This window comes from Hyperolius riggenbachi, chromosome 12 (genome assembly GCF_040937935.1).
Source record: "Hyperolius riggenbachi isolate aHypRig1 chromosome 12, aHypRig1.pri, whole genome shotgun sequence".
NCBI classification, from domain to species: domain Eukaryota; kingdom Metazoa; phylum Chordata; class Amphibia; order Anura; family Hyperoliidae; genus Hyperolius; species Hyperolius riggenbachi.
In genome coordinates this window covers 16,065,188-16,082,437 of record NC_090657.1, presented here as the reverse complement: position 1 = coordinate 16,082,437, position 17,250 = coordinate 16,065,188, and the positions used below count along the sequence as shown (strand labels likewise).

At 47.9% G+C, this 17,250-nt stretch overlaps 1 protein-coding gene across 4 annotated transcripts in view; it reads right to left on the bottom strand.

Moving 5' to 3' along the window:
* LOC137542408 (ABC-type organic anion transporter ABCA8-like) overlaps positions 1–17,250 on the bottom strand; it is a 219,540-nt gene that overhangs the window by 33,128 nt on the left and 169,162 nt on the right. For 3 of the 4 annotated variants that reach the window (XM_068264299.1, XM_068264298.1, XM_068264301.1), the window contains one exon: positions 5,787–5,900. The exons of the other annotated variant lie outside the window; for it this stretch is intronic. In XM_068264299.1, the coding sequence (XP_068120400.1) occupies positions 5,787–5,900 (114 nt within the window). The remainder of the gene's footprint in view (positions 1–5,786; positions 5,901–17,250) is intronic. 4 annotated transcript variants of the gene reach the window in all.

Here is a 17,250-nt window from a genome sequence, read left to right as displayed (position 1 = left end):
GATGCAGCCTCCGGTTAATGTTTCGGTGACACCTGTTATACAAACTCTTGCCTTCCTCTCACAGCTCTTGCAGACTTGGTATGCTCCAGAATCCAGTCCAGCCGTGTGTTTGTCTGCAGAGCCTTGCCTTCCGCCTGCAGAGACTTTGCCTCCATCTGCAGAGCCTTGTGCTCAGTCTGCAGAACCTCACTTCCAACCTACAGAGACTTCAAAACAGCCTGCAGAATCCTGCTCACAGTCTGCAGAGCTTTGCATCCAGTCTGCAGAACTATGTTCCCAGTCTGCAGAATATTGCCTCCAGTCTGCAGAGACTTCTAGTCAACCTGCAGAATCCTGCTCACAGTCTGGAGAGTTTTGCATCCAGTCTGCAGAAAACGGCATACAGCCTACAGAATTTCAATCTAGTATCCTGCCCACTCAGTTTCAGTTCCAGCTCGCACAGGCCCAGTCCGCACAGTCTCAGTGCCAACTCGCACAAACTGTATCAGGGTCTCAGCCAAAGGTCCAGTCAAGCGCTCAGCCAACGGTTCAGCCATGCGCTCAGCCAACGGCCCAGCTAAGTACTAAGCCAAAGGTCCAGATCCATGAAGTTATACAGTCTGTTGCCCTGCCTGAAACTACTGAGCCTGTTGCCCTGTCTGAAGTTTCCCAACCTGTTAACCTGCCTGAAGTTTTCCTGCCTTCTGTTTCACCTGATGTTATGCAATCTGCTGCCCAGCCGTCACAGACTTTTGTTGCTGCCCAGTCTCCACAGACTTTTGCTGCTGCCCAGTCTCCACAGACTTTTGCTGCTGCCCAGTCTCCACAGACTTTTGCTGCTGCCCAGTCTCCACAGACTTTTGCTGCTGCCCAGTCTCCACAGACTTTTGCTGCTGCCCAGTCTCCACAGACTTTTGCTGCTGCCCAGTCTCCACAGACTTTTGCTGCTGCCCAGTCTCCACAGACTTTTGCTGCTGCCCAGTCTCCACAGACTTTTGCTGCTGCCCAGTCTCCACAGACTTTTGCTGCTGCCCAGTCTCCACAGACTTTTGCTGCTGCCCAGTCTCCACAGACTTTTGCTGCTGCCCAGTCTCCACAGACTTTTGCTGCTGCCCAGTCTCCACAGACTTTTGCTGCTGCCCAGTCTCCACAGACTTTTGCTGCTGCCCAGTCTCCACAGACTTTTGCTGCTGCCCAGTCTCCACAGACTTTTGCTGCTGCCCAGTCTCCACAGACTTTTGCTGCTGCCCAGTCTCCACAGACTTTTGCTGCTGCCCAGTCTCCACAGACTTTTGCTGCTGCCCAGTCTCCACAGACTTTTGCTGCTGCCCAGTCTCCACAGACTTTTGCTGCTGCCCAGTCTCCACAGACTTTTGCTGCTGCCCAGTCTCCACAGACTTTTGCTGCTGCCCAGTCTCCACAGACTTTTGCTGCTGCCCAGTCTCCACAGACTTTTGCTGCTGCCCAGTCTCCACAGACTTTTGCTGCTGCCCAGCCTCCACAGACTTTTGCTGCTGCCCAGCCTCCACAGACTTCTGCTGCTGCCCAGCCTCCACAGACTTCTGCTGCTGCCCAGCCTCCACAGACTTCTGCTGCTGCCCAGCCTCCACAGACTTCTGCTGCTGCCCAGCCTCCACAGACTTCTACTGCTGCCCAGCTTCCACAGATGTCTGCTGCTGCCCAGCTTCCACAGATGTCTGCTGCTGCCCAGCTTCCACAGATGTCTGCTGCTGCCCAGCCTCCACAGATTTCTGCTGCTGCCCAGCCTTCACAGACTTTTGCTGTTGCCCAGCCACTAGAGACTCCTGTTATCAACGCTCCTGATGCTTCCAAGACTGCTGTCTGCCCTGTTGGTACCAAGCCTGCTGCAGCGCCTGATGTCTGCCAGTTTCCTGCTCTGTCTGAGACCTGCCAACCTGTTGTCCACTCTGATCCTGTCCAGTCTGCTGTTCAGCCTGTTTCTGTCCAGTTTCCTGCTCAGCCTGATGATGCCTGCCAGTCTCCTGCCAAGCCTGTTGGTGCCTGCCAGTTTCCCGTTCAGCCTGATCCTGTCCAGCCTTCTGCTCAGCCTGATGATCCTGTCCAGCCTTCTGCTCAGCCTGATGATCCTGTCCAGCCTTCTGCTCAGACTGATGATCCTGTCCAGCCTTCTGCTCAGACTGATGATCCTGTCAAGCCTGATGATACCTGTCAGTCTCCTGCTCAGCCTAATGGTCCTGTCCAGTCTCCTGCCAAGCCTTATGCCTGCCAGTCTCCTGTCCAGCCTGATACATTGCCTGATATCCTCCAGTTTCCTGAGATCCTGATTTCTACATTGCTCTCTGTCCAAAAAATGCTGGTCTGGATTTGGTTGGCATTATTTCCCTCCCTGCCCACCCAGGTTTGCCTTCTACTGCCTCCTGTATTTGTTGCTGCTTTCTGGGTCCTGCCTGATGTTGTACAATCTTTTCTCCAACTTGCCATCCTGCCTGGACGTCTACAGCTTATGTTACAAGATCCAAAGATCAAGTTTTCAAAGTGTTTTCCCTCCCTGCCCACCCGAGCTTGGCCTCTGCGAACCACCTGGCCAATGTGTGGATTGTCTGCCTTCTTGTGGGACCCGGGCGGACATTTTCTAAGGACACTGTGGAGCGTCCTGAGGCCGCTCCTTCAGGGGGGGGGTACTGTTACGATTCTTGTGGTATCATCTCTTGCCTGCTGGTGGTGGTATTGAGTTGGACTGCCCTGGACTTCCACTATCCACCAGCAGGTGGCTTATCATTGCATCTAAGGACTTGCAGTTCTTTGTATGGCCTGCAGAGGCCTCTAATGTGTCTCTGATCAACTACCACCAGCTGCTTCCTATTACATGGACTATATAAGTCTGCCTCTTCCTGCAAGTCATTGCCAGAACTTCCTTGTTACAGGTCTGAGTCTCTGGTCACCCCTGTTCCTGATACCTGGTTTCTTGTACCCTGCCCTGTGATCTGTTTATCTGCTACTGAACCTCTGCTTGTCCTGACTCTGCTTATGCTTACCCCTCTGTACCTTGTATGTATCTGATTACCTGTTGCTGACTTTATTCCGTTTTGACCTGTCTTTGCCTGCTCCTTTTGATACCGCGTTGTTGTATATAATTGCTTGTACATATATATCTCGTGCACACCGTTTGTAAATAGATAGTTAGATAGTTAGGGGTTATATATTTTGTCACTGCTTCCCGGGTTATTTGTGTATATATTGTGTGCTGTGCATATATGGTATGGTATTTACATTCACGCTTGTATGTATGCTTGCATTATTGCATTTGCAATAAAACATTATTTTTGCACCTTAATTCCTGGTTCCAGTGTCTGTATACTGCAAACTGTGGTCAAACCCTGTTTCTCCATTCAGGCTCCTGACAGGCAATTATAGAGAGTGGCACTACTTTGGCTTCACAATTGGTAATGTATGGTTGTTGAGCAGCAGGGGGGTGAGGGTGGTGTAGCTGTTAGTATTAAGTGCAGGTAGGGGGGAGGTTGGTGGTGGTTGTAGGTAGGGGGAGGTTGGTGTTATGTGTAGGTAAGGGGGAGGTTAGTGTTAGGTGTAGATAGAGGTAGGTTAGTGTTAGGTGTAGGTAGGGGTAGGGTAGGGTTAGGTGAAGGTAGGGGTAGTTTAGTGTTAGGTGTAGGTAGGGGTAGGTTTGTGTCAGGTGTAGGTACTAGGTAGGGGTAGGTTAGTGTTAGGTGAAGGTAGGGGTAGGTTAGTGTTAGGTGTAGGTAGGGGTAGGTTAGTGTTAGGTGTAGGTAGGGGTAGGTTCGTGTCAGGTGAAGGTAGGGGTAGGTTAGTGTTAGGTGTAGGTATATGTAGGTTAGTGTAAGGTTTAGGTAGGGGTAGGTTGGTGTTAGGTGAAGGTAGGGGTAGGTTAGTCTTAGGTGAATATAGGGGTAAGTTAGTGTTAGGTGTAGGTAGGGATAGGTTAGTGTTAGGTGGAGGTAGGGGTAGGTTGGCGTTAGGTGTAGGTATGGGGAGATTAGTGTTAGGTGTAGTTAGGGGGAGAACAGTTTTAGGTGTAGGTGGGGGGTTAGTGTTAGGTGTAGGTAGGGGGGGGGTTAATGTTAGGTGTAGGTAGGGGAAGGTTAGTGTTAGGTGTAGGTAGGGGAGGTTGGTGTTAGGTCTAGGAAGGGGAAGGTTAGTGTAAGGTGTAGGTAGTGGGAGGTTAGTGTTAGGTGTAGGTAGGGGTAGGTTAATGTTAGGTGTAGGTAGGAGAAGGGTAGTGTTAGGTGTAGGTAGGGGAAGTTGGTGTTAGGTCTAGGTAGGGGAAGGTTAGTGTTAGGTGTAGGTGGGGGGAGGTTAGTGTTAGGTGTAGGGAGGGAAAGGTTAGTGTTAGGTGTAGGTAGTTGGAGGTTAGTGTTAGGTGTAGGTAGGGTAGGTTAGTGTTACATGTAGGTAGGTGGAGGTTAGTGTTAGGTGTAGGTAGGTGGAGGGTTAGTGTTAGGTGTAGGTAGGGGGAGGTTAGTGTTAGGTGTAGGTAGCTGGAGGTTGGTGTTAGGTGTAGGTAGGGAAGGTTAGTGTTAGGAGTAGGTAGGTGGAGGGTTAGTGTTAGGTGTAGGTAGGTGGAGGGTTAGTGTTAGGTGTAGGGAGGGAAAGGTTAGTGTTAGGTGTAGGTAGCTGGAGGTTGGTGTTAGGTGTAGGTAGGGGAGGTTAGTGTTACATGTAGGTAGGTGGAGTTTAGTGTTAGGTGTAGGTGGGGGGAGGTTAGTGTTAGGTGTAGGTAGGGGGAGGTTAGTGTTAGGTGTAGGGAGGGAAAGGTTAGTGTTAGGTGTAGGTAGTTGGAGGCTAGTGTTAGGTGTAGGTAGGGTAGGTTAGTGTTACATGTAGGTAGGTGGTGGTTAGTGTTAGGTGTAGGTAGGGGGAGGTTAGTGTTAGGTGTAGGGAGGGCAAGGTTAGTGTTAGGTGTAGGTAGCTGGAGGTTGGTGTTAGGTGTAGGTAGGGGAGGTTAGTGTTAGGAGTAGGTAGGTGGAGGGTTAGTGTTAGGTGTAGGTAGGGGGAGGTTAGTGTTAGGTGTAGGGAGGGAAAGGTTGGTGTTAGGTGTAGGTAGGGGAGGTTAGTGTTAGGAGTAGGTAGGGGTAGGTTAGTGTTAGGTGTAGGTAGGGGGAGGCTAGTGTTAGGTGTAGGGAGGGAAAGGTTAGTGTTAGGTGTAGGTAGCTGGAGGTTGGTGTTAGGTGTAGGTAGGGGAGGTTAGTGTTAGGAGTAGGTAGGTGGAGGGTTAGTGTTAGGTGTAGGTAGGGGGAGGTTAGTGTTAGGAGTAGGTAGGTGGAGGGTTAGTGTTAGGAGAAGGTAGGTGGAGGGTTAGTGTTAGGTGTAGGTAGGGGGAGGTTAGTGTTAGGTGTAGGTAGCTGGAGGTTGGTGTTAGGTGTAGGTAGGGGAGGTTAGTGTTAGGAGTAGGTAGGTGGAGGGTTAGTGTTAGGTGTAGGTAGGGGGAGGTTAGTGTTAGGTGTAGGTAGCTGGAGGTTGGTGTTAGGTGTAGGTAGGGGAGGTTAGTGTTAGGAGTAGGTAGGTGGAGGGTTAGTGTTAGGTGTAGGGAGGGAAAGGTTAGTGTTAGGTGTAGGTAGCTGGAGGTTGGTGTTAGGTGTAGGTAGGGGAGGTTAGTGTTACATGTAGGTAGGTGGAGTTTAGTGTTAGGTGTAGGTGGGGGGAGGTTAGTGTTAGGTGTAGGTAGTTTGAGGTTAGTGTTACATATAGGTAGAGGGAGTTAGGTGTAGGTGGGGGGAGGTTAATGTTAGGTGTTGGTAGGGGGAGGTAAGTGTGAGGTTTAGGTCGAGAAAAAAATATGTGCCACTTACAATTTCTGCTAGCAACAGACTGAAGGTGGTAGGAGGGAAGATGATGGGGTAGGAAACCCAAGGAAGGAAATACTTTTCAACCAGATCCGAAAGAACCAAAGGCAGAATGGAAGTCTGTGGGAAGAAGCATGGCCACAGTTAGGCACGTCAGACATCAATACATTATAAAAGTCAGCATAATGGCAAAACCGAAGTCTTCATAGGTATAGCTAAAGCTCTTCATACTGGTGTAGTAATTTAACTACTTATGGGTAAAGGGGCTATGTGAGTTACAGAAGTTTATAATTACTCTTACTGATAATTGAATTTCCATTTAGTCATTCAAAGCAGGGCAACCGGAGAGAAGCTCCTCCCACTGAATAGGGACAGGAAACACAGACACTTTCAATAGTCCCACCTCTTCTTATATACCTCAGTGCATTACAGATCACTTTTAAACATAGCATAAGCAGAAGTTACTATTCTGGGTGAGTATTATGTTAGGTACACATGATACAATTTTCGGACAGATTTACTTTCAGATCGATTATTTCCAACAGGTCGGATCTGATTTTCTGTTCACTACTATGGAAAATCGTTTGGAAATCAGATCGGACCTGTTGGAAATAATCTGGAAGTAAATCTGTCAGAAAATTGTATTGTGCGTAGTCTTGTTGTGGAGGACTACATGGAAATCAAATTACCAGTAAGAGTAATTATAACCTTCCATTTGTCCTCCACAACAGGGCAACTGTAGATTTTTATATTTTAACTCCATTCAGCGCAAAACCGCAGTTGATCATACCTTTAATCCAAAGGTGAAGTATTCATTTACAAAGGTCTCTCGATTAAACACCAGATAACTGCATAATAAATCTGGCTTACAGAAGCAGAAGCTCCTTCCAACCAAGATGAACAAAGCGTTCTTGTGGAATGTACCCTCAATTTTCAGGGCCTACCTGATCCTTTTTGTTTGTACATAACTACCGTAGGCAGAGTCGGGACAAGGTCCTCCAGCACCCAAGGCTGAGACACCAAAGTGTCAGGCTAAGACACTGAGTGCTATTAGACTAAGAGGCGCCCCCCCCCCCAACCCCACCAACACCTTAATCTCTAGTTATCTGTCTTGCAGTCACTGCCAAGTATCATCTTTTCTTATTTCTCTCTGCTTCAAACACAATAGAGGAATGATAGCTGAGTGAGTTATGAGCCCCCTCCTACACTGCGCCCTGAGGCTGGAGCCTCTCTCGCTTTTGCCTCGGCCCGACCCTGACCGTAGGTAGACAATCCCCTGAAGCTCGGTGTACTTTATAGTGGCGGAAATATCAACCAATGATAAACTTCCTTTTTAAGATTGAAAAAATCCATGTCTTATCACATATGGTTACCAGTGCATTAGAGATGGACTCCTTGTCTAAGAGATAGATGTGCTGACATTGGTAAAAAAAAAAATTAAAAAATGGGAATATGTCTGTCCTATAATTTGTTCTCCTGGACCTATTTGCATTGCCAATTTCTAGAAGCAGCTTGCGATTTGAAGAAAAAAGTCTCTAATAGAGAACGAAGAGCTTAAATTTGCACGAACTGAAAAATAAGCTCCCCCGCCTCCCGTAACTGCATCTTTCCTGATCATCAGCTAGTCTGTTAAACAACAAGTCATACCCTAATGCAGGTTCTGTGGAATCTAATATCAAGGCAGGGCTAATGCTACTTAGATTTGTTATTTACAATGTCTCACCTAATGAGTCCTGGCCGCTGACCCACTTTAGTAAGGCAGCTAACTGCAAAAACGTTTTTGGGATGTGGCTTGTGGCCATTTCATAACAAAGCAAGACCAAAAAACAACATTTCCTAGAAGAGACTTATGCTGCATACACACTTGAGATAAAAGTCTCTGGAAAAGGCAAGTTCACAGACCAATTTTACCCCATTCCATGTAGTATGAGAGCCATACTCTACACAGTCTATTCTATGGAGCTGAACTCCACATCAGATAAAATCTTTGCAAGATGCTGCACACAAAGATGCTGTACACATTCAAAAGATCATTATCTGCAAAAGATCTCTTCCTGCAATAGATCCATTCCTTCAAAATGCATTCATAGTCTATGAGATCTGCAGATCCTCATACACACCTTGTTTAACAGACTTCATCTACATATCTGGCAATCATCTGCAGATCTGAAAATCCATCCTGGTGGATCTGATCTGCAGATGATCTGCAGATGATTGTCTGCTAAACAAGGTGTGTATGATGATCTGCAGATCTCATAGACTATGAATGCATTTTGAAGGAATGGATCTATTGCAGGAAGAGATCTTTTGCAGATACTGATCTTTTGAGTGTGTACAGCATCTGTGTGTGCAGCATCTTGCAAAGATTTCTGTCTGATGGGGAGTGCAGCTCCATAGAATAGACTGTGTAGAGTATGGCTCTCATACTACATGGAATGGGGTATAATTGGTCTGTGATCTTGCCTTTTCCAGAGACTTTTATCTCAAGTGTGTATGCAGCATTAGCTTTGTTGATGTAGGCTATTCTTGTCACTAAAATCTTTATTCCTCTGAATCTACTGACAGACCAAAAGGGAAAAGGCCCATACACACGTCGGATTTTTCTGAACGACGGGTCGTTTGAACGTCCCGTCGTTCAGTCATCCGCACGTCAAATCGGGCGTGTGTACAGACTGTCGTTCGGGTGATAAGACTGATTTTGAGCTCCCCACGGCGGATCGCTCAAGACCAGTCTTATCACCTGAACGACAGTCTGTACACATGCCCGATTTGGCGTGCAGACGACTGAACGACGGGACGTTCAAACGACCCGTCGTTCAGAAAAATCCGACGTGTGTATATGGGCCTAGATCTATACCTGACCTAAATATACATTCGATATGTTAGATATTAATACCAAATAAGGTAGTTATGACCACTTACCGAAATGTGGATCAGTTTTTTGTTTCTTTTTAACAAGTGGAAGCGGATCCTATTTTTAACATTACGATCTGCTTGTGCGCTGAGTGGAGGTTTAAAAAAAGCCCCTAATGGGTACTTTATTTTAACAAGTGTGAACCAGCCCTAAAGGAATGTTTTAAAATAATGTACAGCAAAGTCCCCGGTTTCCAGAACACTGGCAACCATAATTTTCAACTAATCGGCATTCCTGAGGGGGATAACGGGGCTTTGGGGGGCTTTCAGAGCAGAAACTACTTACCGATCGTCTGTACGCCATCTGCTACACATCCTGCAGCTCTCAGTGCCTTACCAGCGTGACTGTCTCCCGGCATGTCATCTGACCTGATGCAGGTCAGGTTACGCGTCAGGAGCTGTACACAGGAGACACCAGAAAGCTGCAGGAATCTGCAGAATGTGTAGCAGATGGTGCCTTGGCGATCAGTTAGTAGCTTCTGCTGCTCGGGGGTGGGAGGTTAGAGTTATTTAAATGCCGGCAATCCCAAGCTGTTCGGGCTTGAAAACACATTTTTACAAAGACTTCAGTAGATGAGTCCCACACCAGATAGCACCTTCCTAAGGAGGAGTCAGAATCCCCTATGGAAAGGTGGCTCAGCACACACCCTCAGGATAATTACTATAAGCAATTGAGAAGTTCTGAGACTAAGGGTAGTTTTAGGGATAGGAATAGGAGTAGGAATGATTTAAAAAAAAGTCTAAGGACTCTCCTAAGACTAAAGGCTCATACACACATCCCAAGAATCTGCCCAACTATCTTCTAAACTTGGTTTGTTGGAAGATAGTTGGGCGTGTGTTCGGCTGGCAAATAACTAGATGACCAACTGATAACAGGTTGTTTGCCAGATCCAATTGGTGGATAGAACTGCCCACCTATAATGCAGGTTGGAACGTGTCTACACGTCTTTTGAACAACATCGGTTTTTTTGTATGCAGACATGTCATACAGTTTGTCATTTAGTTTGCTCTCCTTGTATTTAAGCGACTTGGTTGTTTTGTTGGTTGGCGTGTGTAAATCAGAATAATTTATTTCACCAAGTACAAAGGGGGGTTGTACCTGGATTTGGTTTTAGGTCATACAGGTTCTGGAAGGAGGGAGGGATAATGGCCTCAATTCACTAAGATCATGCTGGAGATAATAAGGCAAGAGAAAACGTACCTCCACACAGTGAGAGAGTTATCTTATCTCTTCATTCCTTAAAGTGAACATCCAGACTAAAAATCGACTCAGCAGCACTGAAAAGGCTTTGTGTTTCTTTAACAGTTTCACAGCACCAGAACTTTGTTTCTCTTATACAAGCCTCATTTTTAGCTGCACAGAAGAAAACTGCCCGGGCATTTTCCCCCTGATGCTGTGCAAAGCATGATGGGATTTCTGATTTTGTTGTTCTCGTTCTGCTGTTTTGGTGCAAATTTTTTTTTTTACATTTTGAATTTGACATTTGAAGCCTAGTGTGTGCAGCTGGGAGGGGAACTGGGAGGGGAACTGTGTCTCCTGCTCCTTGTCACCTCCTTTCAACCAAAAAGATGGCTGCCCCATGACAAAGATGGCAGCCCCCATGAATCACAAACATTTGCCTGTTCTTTTAAAACAGGGTGGGTAAGAGATTATATTACCTATCTATTCTAATTAACATAACTAATTTAACTTGATGACAGTATGTTTGTTTAGGCTGAAGTTCCCCTTTAAGTTACCTCCTCTGTAGTTAATTTACCTCCTCTGTAGTTAATTTACCTCCTCTGTAGTTATTTTCACACGCAGTTAATAAACAGCCTGTCTTTAACTCTGGAGTTATGTTAAGGATTGAAGAGTTAACTTAAAGACAGAAGAGTTAACTTTAGGTTTGCCTGAGGTAAAATGTTTCCTGAATACTACATGCCTTATCACCATGGTAACAACTCTAGAAGAGTTATTAAAGACAGGAGATAAGCTTAGTGAATTGAGGCCAATGTCTGAAAGCCAAGAGCCGAGGCTGCCATACTACGTGTGTACGTATTTGTCATGTAAACAACTTGTTGTGCGGTTGGTCATGTTGTGCAGTTGGTGCATTATGTTGGACATGTCACATGTGTATGAGCCTTTAGAAGTCTTGTCTGTGCCTGAAAAGATATAAATCTTATCCCAAAAAGAAGTACTATATTCACTAATTAGATAAAAACAATGGTTAGTAACAGCTTTGCCCATGCAAACTACTTAGCACCCTAGTTTGCACGTGCAAAGCCTTAACACTGGCTAACTGAGTTAGCACTGGTTAGTGAATCAAGCCCATTGCCTTTTAAAAGCCTAGATACAGCAGATCCACCTGGTCCACTGATGCCCTGGAAGGCTGGAACTGAGGGATTATAAAGATGCATCCATACTTTGAAAATTACATACGTGGACTGAAGAATCCCTTCCATAGAAAATAAAAGGTATCTTAGCATCCCTCATCTTCCCGTGGCATCCCATGTGTACTGCAGCGCGCACTTCCTGATTCGTGTCATCCAGTTGAAGTGGGAAAATTGCATCACATGATCCATTGCTCTGTCATGGGGAGATGCCATACCATACTAGACTCTCATCGGAGAGTCCAGCGATAGCAGTGATGGATACCAGCAGAGTTTCTAGCCCCAGTACCTGGCTCCAAAAGCAGTACAGCTTCTTGCAGCCCTCTCCAGATACACAGACTCGCTTCCCCCAGACAGGTGAGGCGCACAGCCCTATACAAACCGAAAAACATCCCAATCCCCTATCTTAGGGATGCAGGTCCATAGCGTTTCTGCATCTTCTCTCTGAAAGAGACAGGAAAGCACTGAGGTATAGAAGAGAGATGAGACTATTTAAATGTTTGTGTTTCCATTCCTTTTTTAGGTAGGAAAAGCTTCTTTCTGGTTACCCTGTTATGGAGCACAAATGGAAAAACTCATAACAAGACATCAAAGTTCATCTTTACACCTCAATGACTGACACCTGGGTGGTTCCATTCCAACTCTTAAATGTACTTGTTTATGCACTTACATCACAACACTGAACAACCACACCTCAACCCCACACACCACTGGTCCCTCTCTAGCATTACATCTCTTTCTCCTCCCCCTACGCCATCAAATCACCGCGCCGCCTCACCTAACACCCTCTCCCTCACCCCTCACCCACACCCTCTTCAACATTACATCAATCTACATCCTTCCACCACATTACTGATTTTCCTACTCGTAACTTCACTGTGTCTCTTTCCCATCACATCACTAAACTCCCTATCCCATCATTATTCCTTTCCCAACATCACATCACTGTACACCCCATCCCATTAATGTTCCTCTACATCACTAAATTGTGCACCTCCACCCCAATACATCACTGGAATCAACAAAGGACCGGCACCACACAACGTATTGTACAGCTCTTCTTAGTGCTTTATTGATATTATTATTATTATTATTATTTAGTATTTATATAGCGCCGACATATTACGCAGCGTTGTACAGTGTATGTATATATATCTTGTCACTAACTGTCCCTCAAAGGAACTCACAATCTAATCCCTACCATTGCCATATGTCTATATATTATGTAGTGTAAGTACTGTAGTCTAGGGCCAATTTTAGGGGGAGCCAATTAACTTATCCGTATGTTTTTGGAATGTGGGAGGAAACCTGAGTGCCCGGAGGAAACCCATGCAGACACGGAGAGACGTACAAACTCTTTTGCAGATAGTGCCCTGGATGGGATTCGAACCAGGGACCCAGTGCTGCAAGGCGAGAGAGCTAACCACTACGCCACCGTGCTGCCCATATAAGCATGATAGCAACAACAGACGCTGTTTCGGCCTCCTTATGTGAGGAAACGCGGAAGACACCGCGTGTGCCAAGAGCTAGGCGGCTGACTCCGCGTCCTATGCGGCGGTTTGCATGCGTCTGGTTGTTTGGTGGATCGCGGAAAAGCCGCCGCATGTCCTGATAGCAAAGCGGCTGTTTGCATGCAGCAGCGTGTGCTTGGTGTGGCTGGGTCTGTTAGTGCAGTGATTTCCAACCTTTTCCGGCCCGGGGAACACTTTCTGACCATATTTTTCTCCGGGGAACGGCGGGGGGCGCGCGGGTGTTTGCGCGACCTAGTGGACTGTGCCGTGTGTAGCAGACTATGGGGGGGGGGGGGGGGCTGGGGTGCGCTGCATAGCTAGCATAGTTGCCCCAGTATAGGGAGTTTAGTTGCCCCAGTATGGTTAGTATAGTTACCCCAGTATAGCTAGTATAGTGCCCCAGTATAGCTAGTATAGTGCCCCAGTATAGCTAGTATAGTCCCAGTATGGATAGGTAGTGCCCCAGTATAGGTAGGTAGTGCCCCAGTATAGCCAGTAAAGTGCCCAGTATAGCTAGTATAGTGCCCAGATAGCTAGTATGGTACCCAGTATAGCTAGTATAGTGCCCAGCATACCTAGCATAGTGCCCAGCATAGCTAGCATAGGTAGGCAGTGCCCAGTGTAGTTGCCCCCAGTGTAGCTAGTTTAGTTGCTCCCAGTATAGCTAGTTTAGTTGCCCCCAGTAAAGCTAGTTTAGTTGCCCCCAGTAAAGCTAGTTTAGTTGCCCCCAGTACAGCTAGTTTAGTTGCCCCCAGTATAGCTAGTACAGTTCCCCCCCAGTATAGATGCCCAGGAGGGGGGGAAGCAGCGCTAGAAGGAGGGGCAGTGGAGGCAGCGGTGGGGAGGGGGGAAATATCCCCCCCTCCCTCACCTGGGACCCCTCCTTCTGCCTCTCTCCCCCTCCATTTAGCGGTGGCAAGTGCAGGGCGGCTCGGCGGCGGGGAGACATGCGCAGACTTACCACTTCTGCGTTCCAAGCGCCGGCAGCGTCATGTCGTCAGATATCCGCCTTCAATGCCGCCCACTGCTCTTCCGCTAATCAGGAAGCACAGTGGGCGGCATTGAAGGCGGAGATCTGACGACATGACGCTGCCGGCGCTTGGAACGCAGAAGTGGTAAGTCTGCGCATGTCTCCCCGCCGCCGAGCCGCCCTGCACTTGCCACTGCTAAATGGAGGGGGAGAGAGGCAGAAGGAGGGGTCCCAGGTGAGGGAGGGGGGGGATATTTCCCCCCTCCCCAACCGCTGCCTCCACTGCCCCTCCTTCTAGCGCTGCTTCCCCCCTCCAGCGTACTGGACGGCACACCTGGCACCATGCCTCGGCACACTAGTGTGCCGCGGCACAGCGGTTGGGAATCACTGTGTTAGTGCACCTGGACAGATGGAGAGCTATGCACGCGCGGGCCTGAATGCAGGACCTTTATACCAGCAGGGGAAGTGTCAGCTGATCAGGAAGGTCAGCTGACTCCTGTAGGACTCATGATTGGCTGAATGGTTCGGGCGGGGCAGCAGAGTCCAGCAACTATATATTCTGCTGCTTAGTCAGTTGCTGGTTGCCTGTCGTTGCGATCACAATGTGGGAGCACGCAGACCCTTAGTCAGATCCTTAAGTGTGCCGGGACCAGCTGGAGCTGTAATCCTACACTTAGCTAGATTCTGTTGATAGCTTAAAGGGAATGTCCAAGCAAAATAAAAAAATGAGTTTCGCTTACCTGGGGCTTCTACCAGCCCCATGCAGCCATCCTGTGCCCTCGTAGTCACTCACTGCTGCTCCAGTCCCCCATTGGCAGCTTGCCGACCTCGGAGGTCGGCGGGACGCATTGCGTACATTTTTACGCATTCCCGCTAGTCCAGGAACATTAACACATACATTTTTACGCATTACTGGTTTAATGTGTAAAAATTTACGCATTGAACCAGTAACGCGTAAAAATGTATGTGTTAATGTTCCTGGACTAGTGGGAATGCGTAAAAATGTATGCAATGCGTCCCGCCGACCTCCGAGGTCGGCAAGCTGCCAGCAGGGGACTGGAGCAGCAGTGAGTGACTACGTGGGCACAGGATGGCTGCATGGGGCTGGTAGAAGCCCCAGGTAAGTGAAACTCATTTTTTTTATTTTGCTTGAACCTTCCCTTTAAAGTACTAGTTTGATTGTGATTATCTGTTATGACTTCCTGCCTGTCTGACCGCTCTCCTGATATCTGACCCTGTACCTTGCCTTTCTGATACTCCGTTGCCAACCTCCGCTTGCCACTGATTCTGCCTCTGTCTTCTGATCCTGTACTTTGTTTGTCTGTGAGTTGCCGACCTGGCCTTCCCGACCCTGAGAACTATCTCTATCACTAGGAGATAGTTCATGCTCTGTATGTGCTGGGCACCTGCTTCACAGGGCCAGCTCTGCATGTGCTGGGCACCTGCTCCCCAGGGCCAGCTCTGTATTTGCTGGGCACCTGCTTCACAGGGCCAGCTCTGTATTCGCTGGGCACCTGCTTCACAGGGCCAGCTCTGTATGTGCTGGGCATCTGCTTCACAGGGCCAGCTCTGTATTCGCTGGGCACCTGCTCCACAGGGCCAGCTCTGTATGTGCTGGGCACCTGCTTCACAGGGCCAGCTCTGTATGTGCTGGGCACCTGCTCCACAGGGCCAGCTCTGTATGTGCTGGGCACCTGCTTCACAGGGCCAGCTCTGTATGTGCTGGGCACCTGCTTCACAGGGCCAGCTCTGTATTCGCTGGGCACCTGCTTCACAGGGCCAGCTCTGTATGTGCTGGGCACCTGCTTCACAGGGCCAGCTCTGTATGTGCTGGGCACCTGCTTCACAGGGCCAGCTCTGTATTCGCTGGGCACCTGCGCCCCAGGGCCTTCCCGACCCTGAGAACTATCTCTATCACTAGGAGATAGTTCATGCCTTGTATGTTCTGGGCACCTGCTCCACAGGGCCAGCTTTGCATGTTCTGGGCACCTGCTCCACAGGGCCAGCTCTGTATTTGCTGGGCACCTGCTCCCCAGGGCCAGCTCTGTATTAGCTGGGCACCTGCCCCATAGGGCCAGCTCTGTATTTGTTGGGCACCTGCTCCACAGGGCCAGCTCTGTATTTGCTGCCTCAGGGCCCATCCTGTATTCATTGGGAACTCGTTCCTCAGGTTCCCCAAGCTTGTTGCTATTCTTCTGTATTCTGATCTTGTACCCCGACATTTCTGATACCCTGTTGCTGAACCCTGCCTGTTTATTAGACTCCGCCTCTGCTTTCTGTATCTGTACTGTATCTGTCCGTTTGTTACGACCTGGCTTGCCTGACTTCAAGAACTGACCTTGCTGTTAGAGGCAGTTCCCAGATCTGTTAGTGACGCCCTCTCCTAGGTGTCACTCACGTTCTGTCCTTCCTACGCTCCGCCTGACTCCTCCCCCGGAAGAGTCCAGGCCTTCGGAAGGAATCTGTATTGCTGCAGTACTTCATACAGTACGGCACTTGTTTCTGAGGCTTAGTCCTCACGGTATTACTGTTGCACCAAGCACTCACACTACTCAGGTGTTCAGAGGTTAGCGTTATATCGGATTATCGGTGAGACTGCAGATCATCAATAATCGGATATATATCTGTATTCCCAGTGATACTGCAGATCACCGAGAATCAGACCCTCTCTGCTACACCGATCGTGACACCTTAGGCCTTTTTCAAGTTGCTTAGTGATCATATCACTGTAAACTGTCCTCCAACTCATCACTGAACCCCATCACTAGAGATGGCTCGAACAGTTCGCCGGCGGACAGCTCCCAGTGAAAATGGGCTGTTTGCCTTTCGTATTTAGCGCTAATTGTTTTGCCAAAAATGTGCATTTACATTTAACATTAAAGTCAATGGCCTCTGGAACCAAAATGACAGACCAATGGGAATCTGTAGTAAATCTTAGTATAACTAGTGAAGGGCTTTTCAACCCTGTCCTCAAGTACCACCAACAGTGCCTGTTTTGTATACATCCACAGAGGTAGTTAATCAGCTCTGCTGAGACACTAATTACCTCACCTGTACATGTGTGTGGTTTTCTGCAAAACATGTACTATTGGTGGGACTTGTGGACAGGGTTGAAAAGCCCTGAACTAGAGCTCCACTCCATCCTCCCTCACTGTGTGCCTCTGGCTCTCCTCCTTGCCCACGGCACCTTTCCCGTACACCCACGCCGGCACCCTGGAGCACCCACAGCACTGTCCTCCTTAACATACCCTGCAAATTTGGTGTTTCTCGCCTGTATGGGGGCTATGCTATTAACCGCTAAACTCTGTAACCATTAAACTTTAAAAACAACCATTAAAAAAGCGTTTGCGCAAAATACGTATTTTTTTGGTGACTATTTCGCACTTGATCCTCCTTAAGGGAGCTGTCTAAGCTAGAAACAAGATGGATCCACAGACTAGGGAGTTTAACCCCTGGTGGATTAAATATAGAAATTTACATCAATTGTTTCATTTCCAATGATTAGTGTCGATCCCAGTATTAACAGCTGACTATACTTATTGTTGATTTTCAATTTTAATTTTCTGCTGATTTTTTATTTTTTATATATTTGTATTAGTGCGTGGGGTGGAAGTTGGGAGGAGGGTGGGTAGGGTGCAGGATAGATTTTACCTTCTCTTTATTGAGACTGGGCTGTGTAAAATGCTATGTACAATTGCTGCTGTGG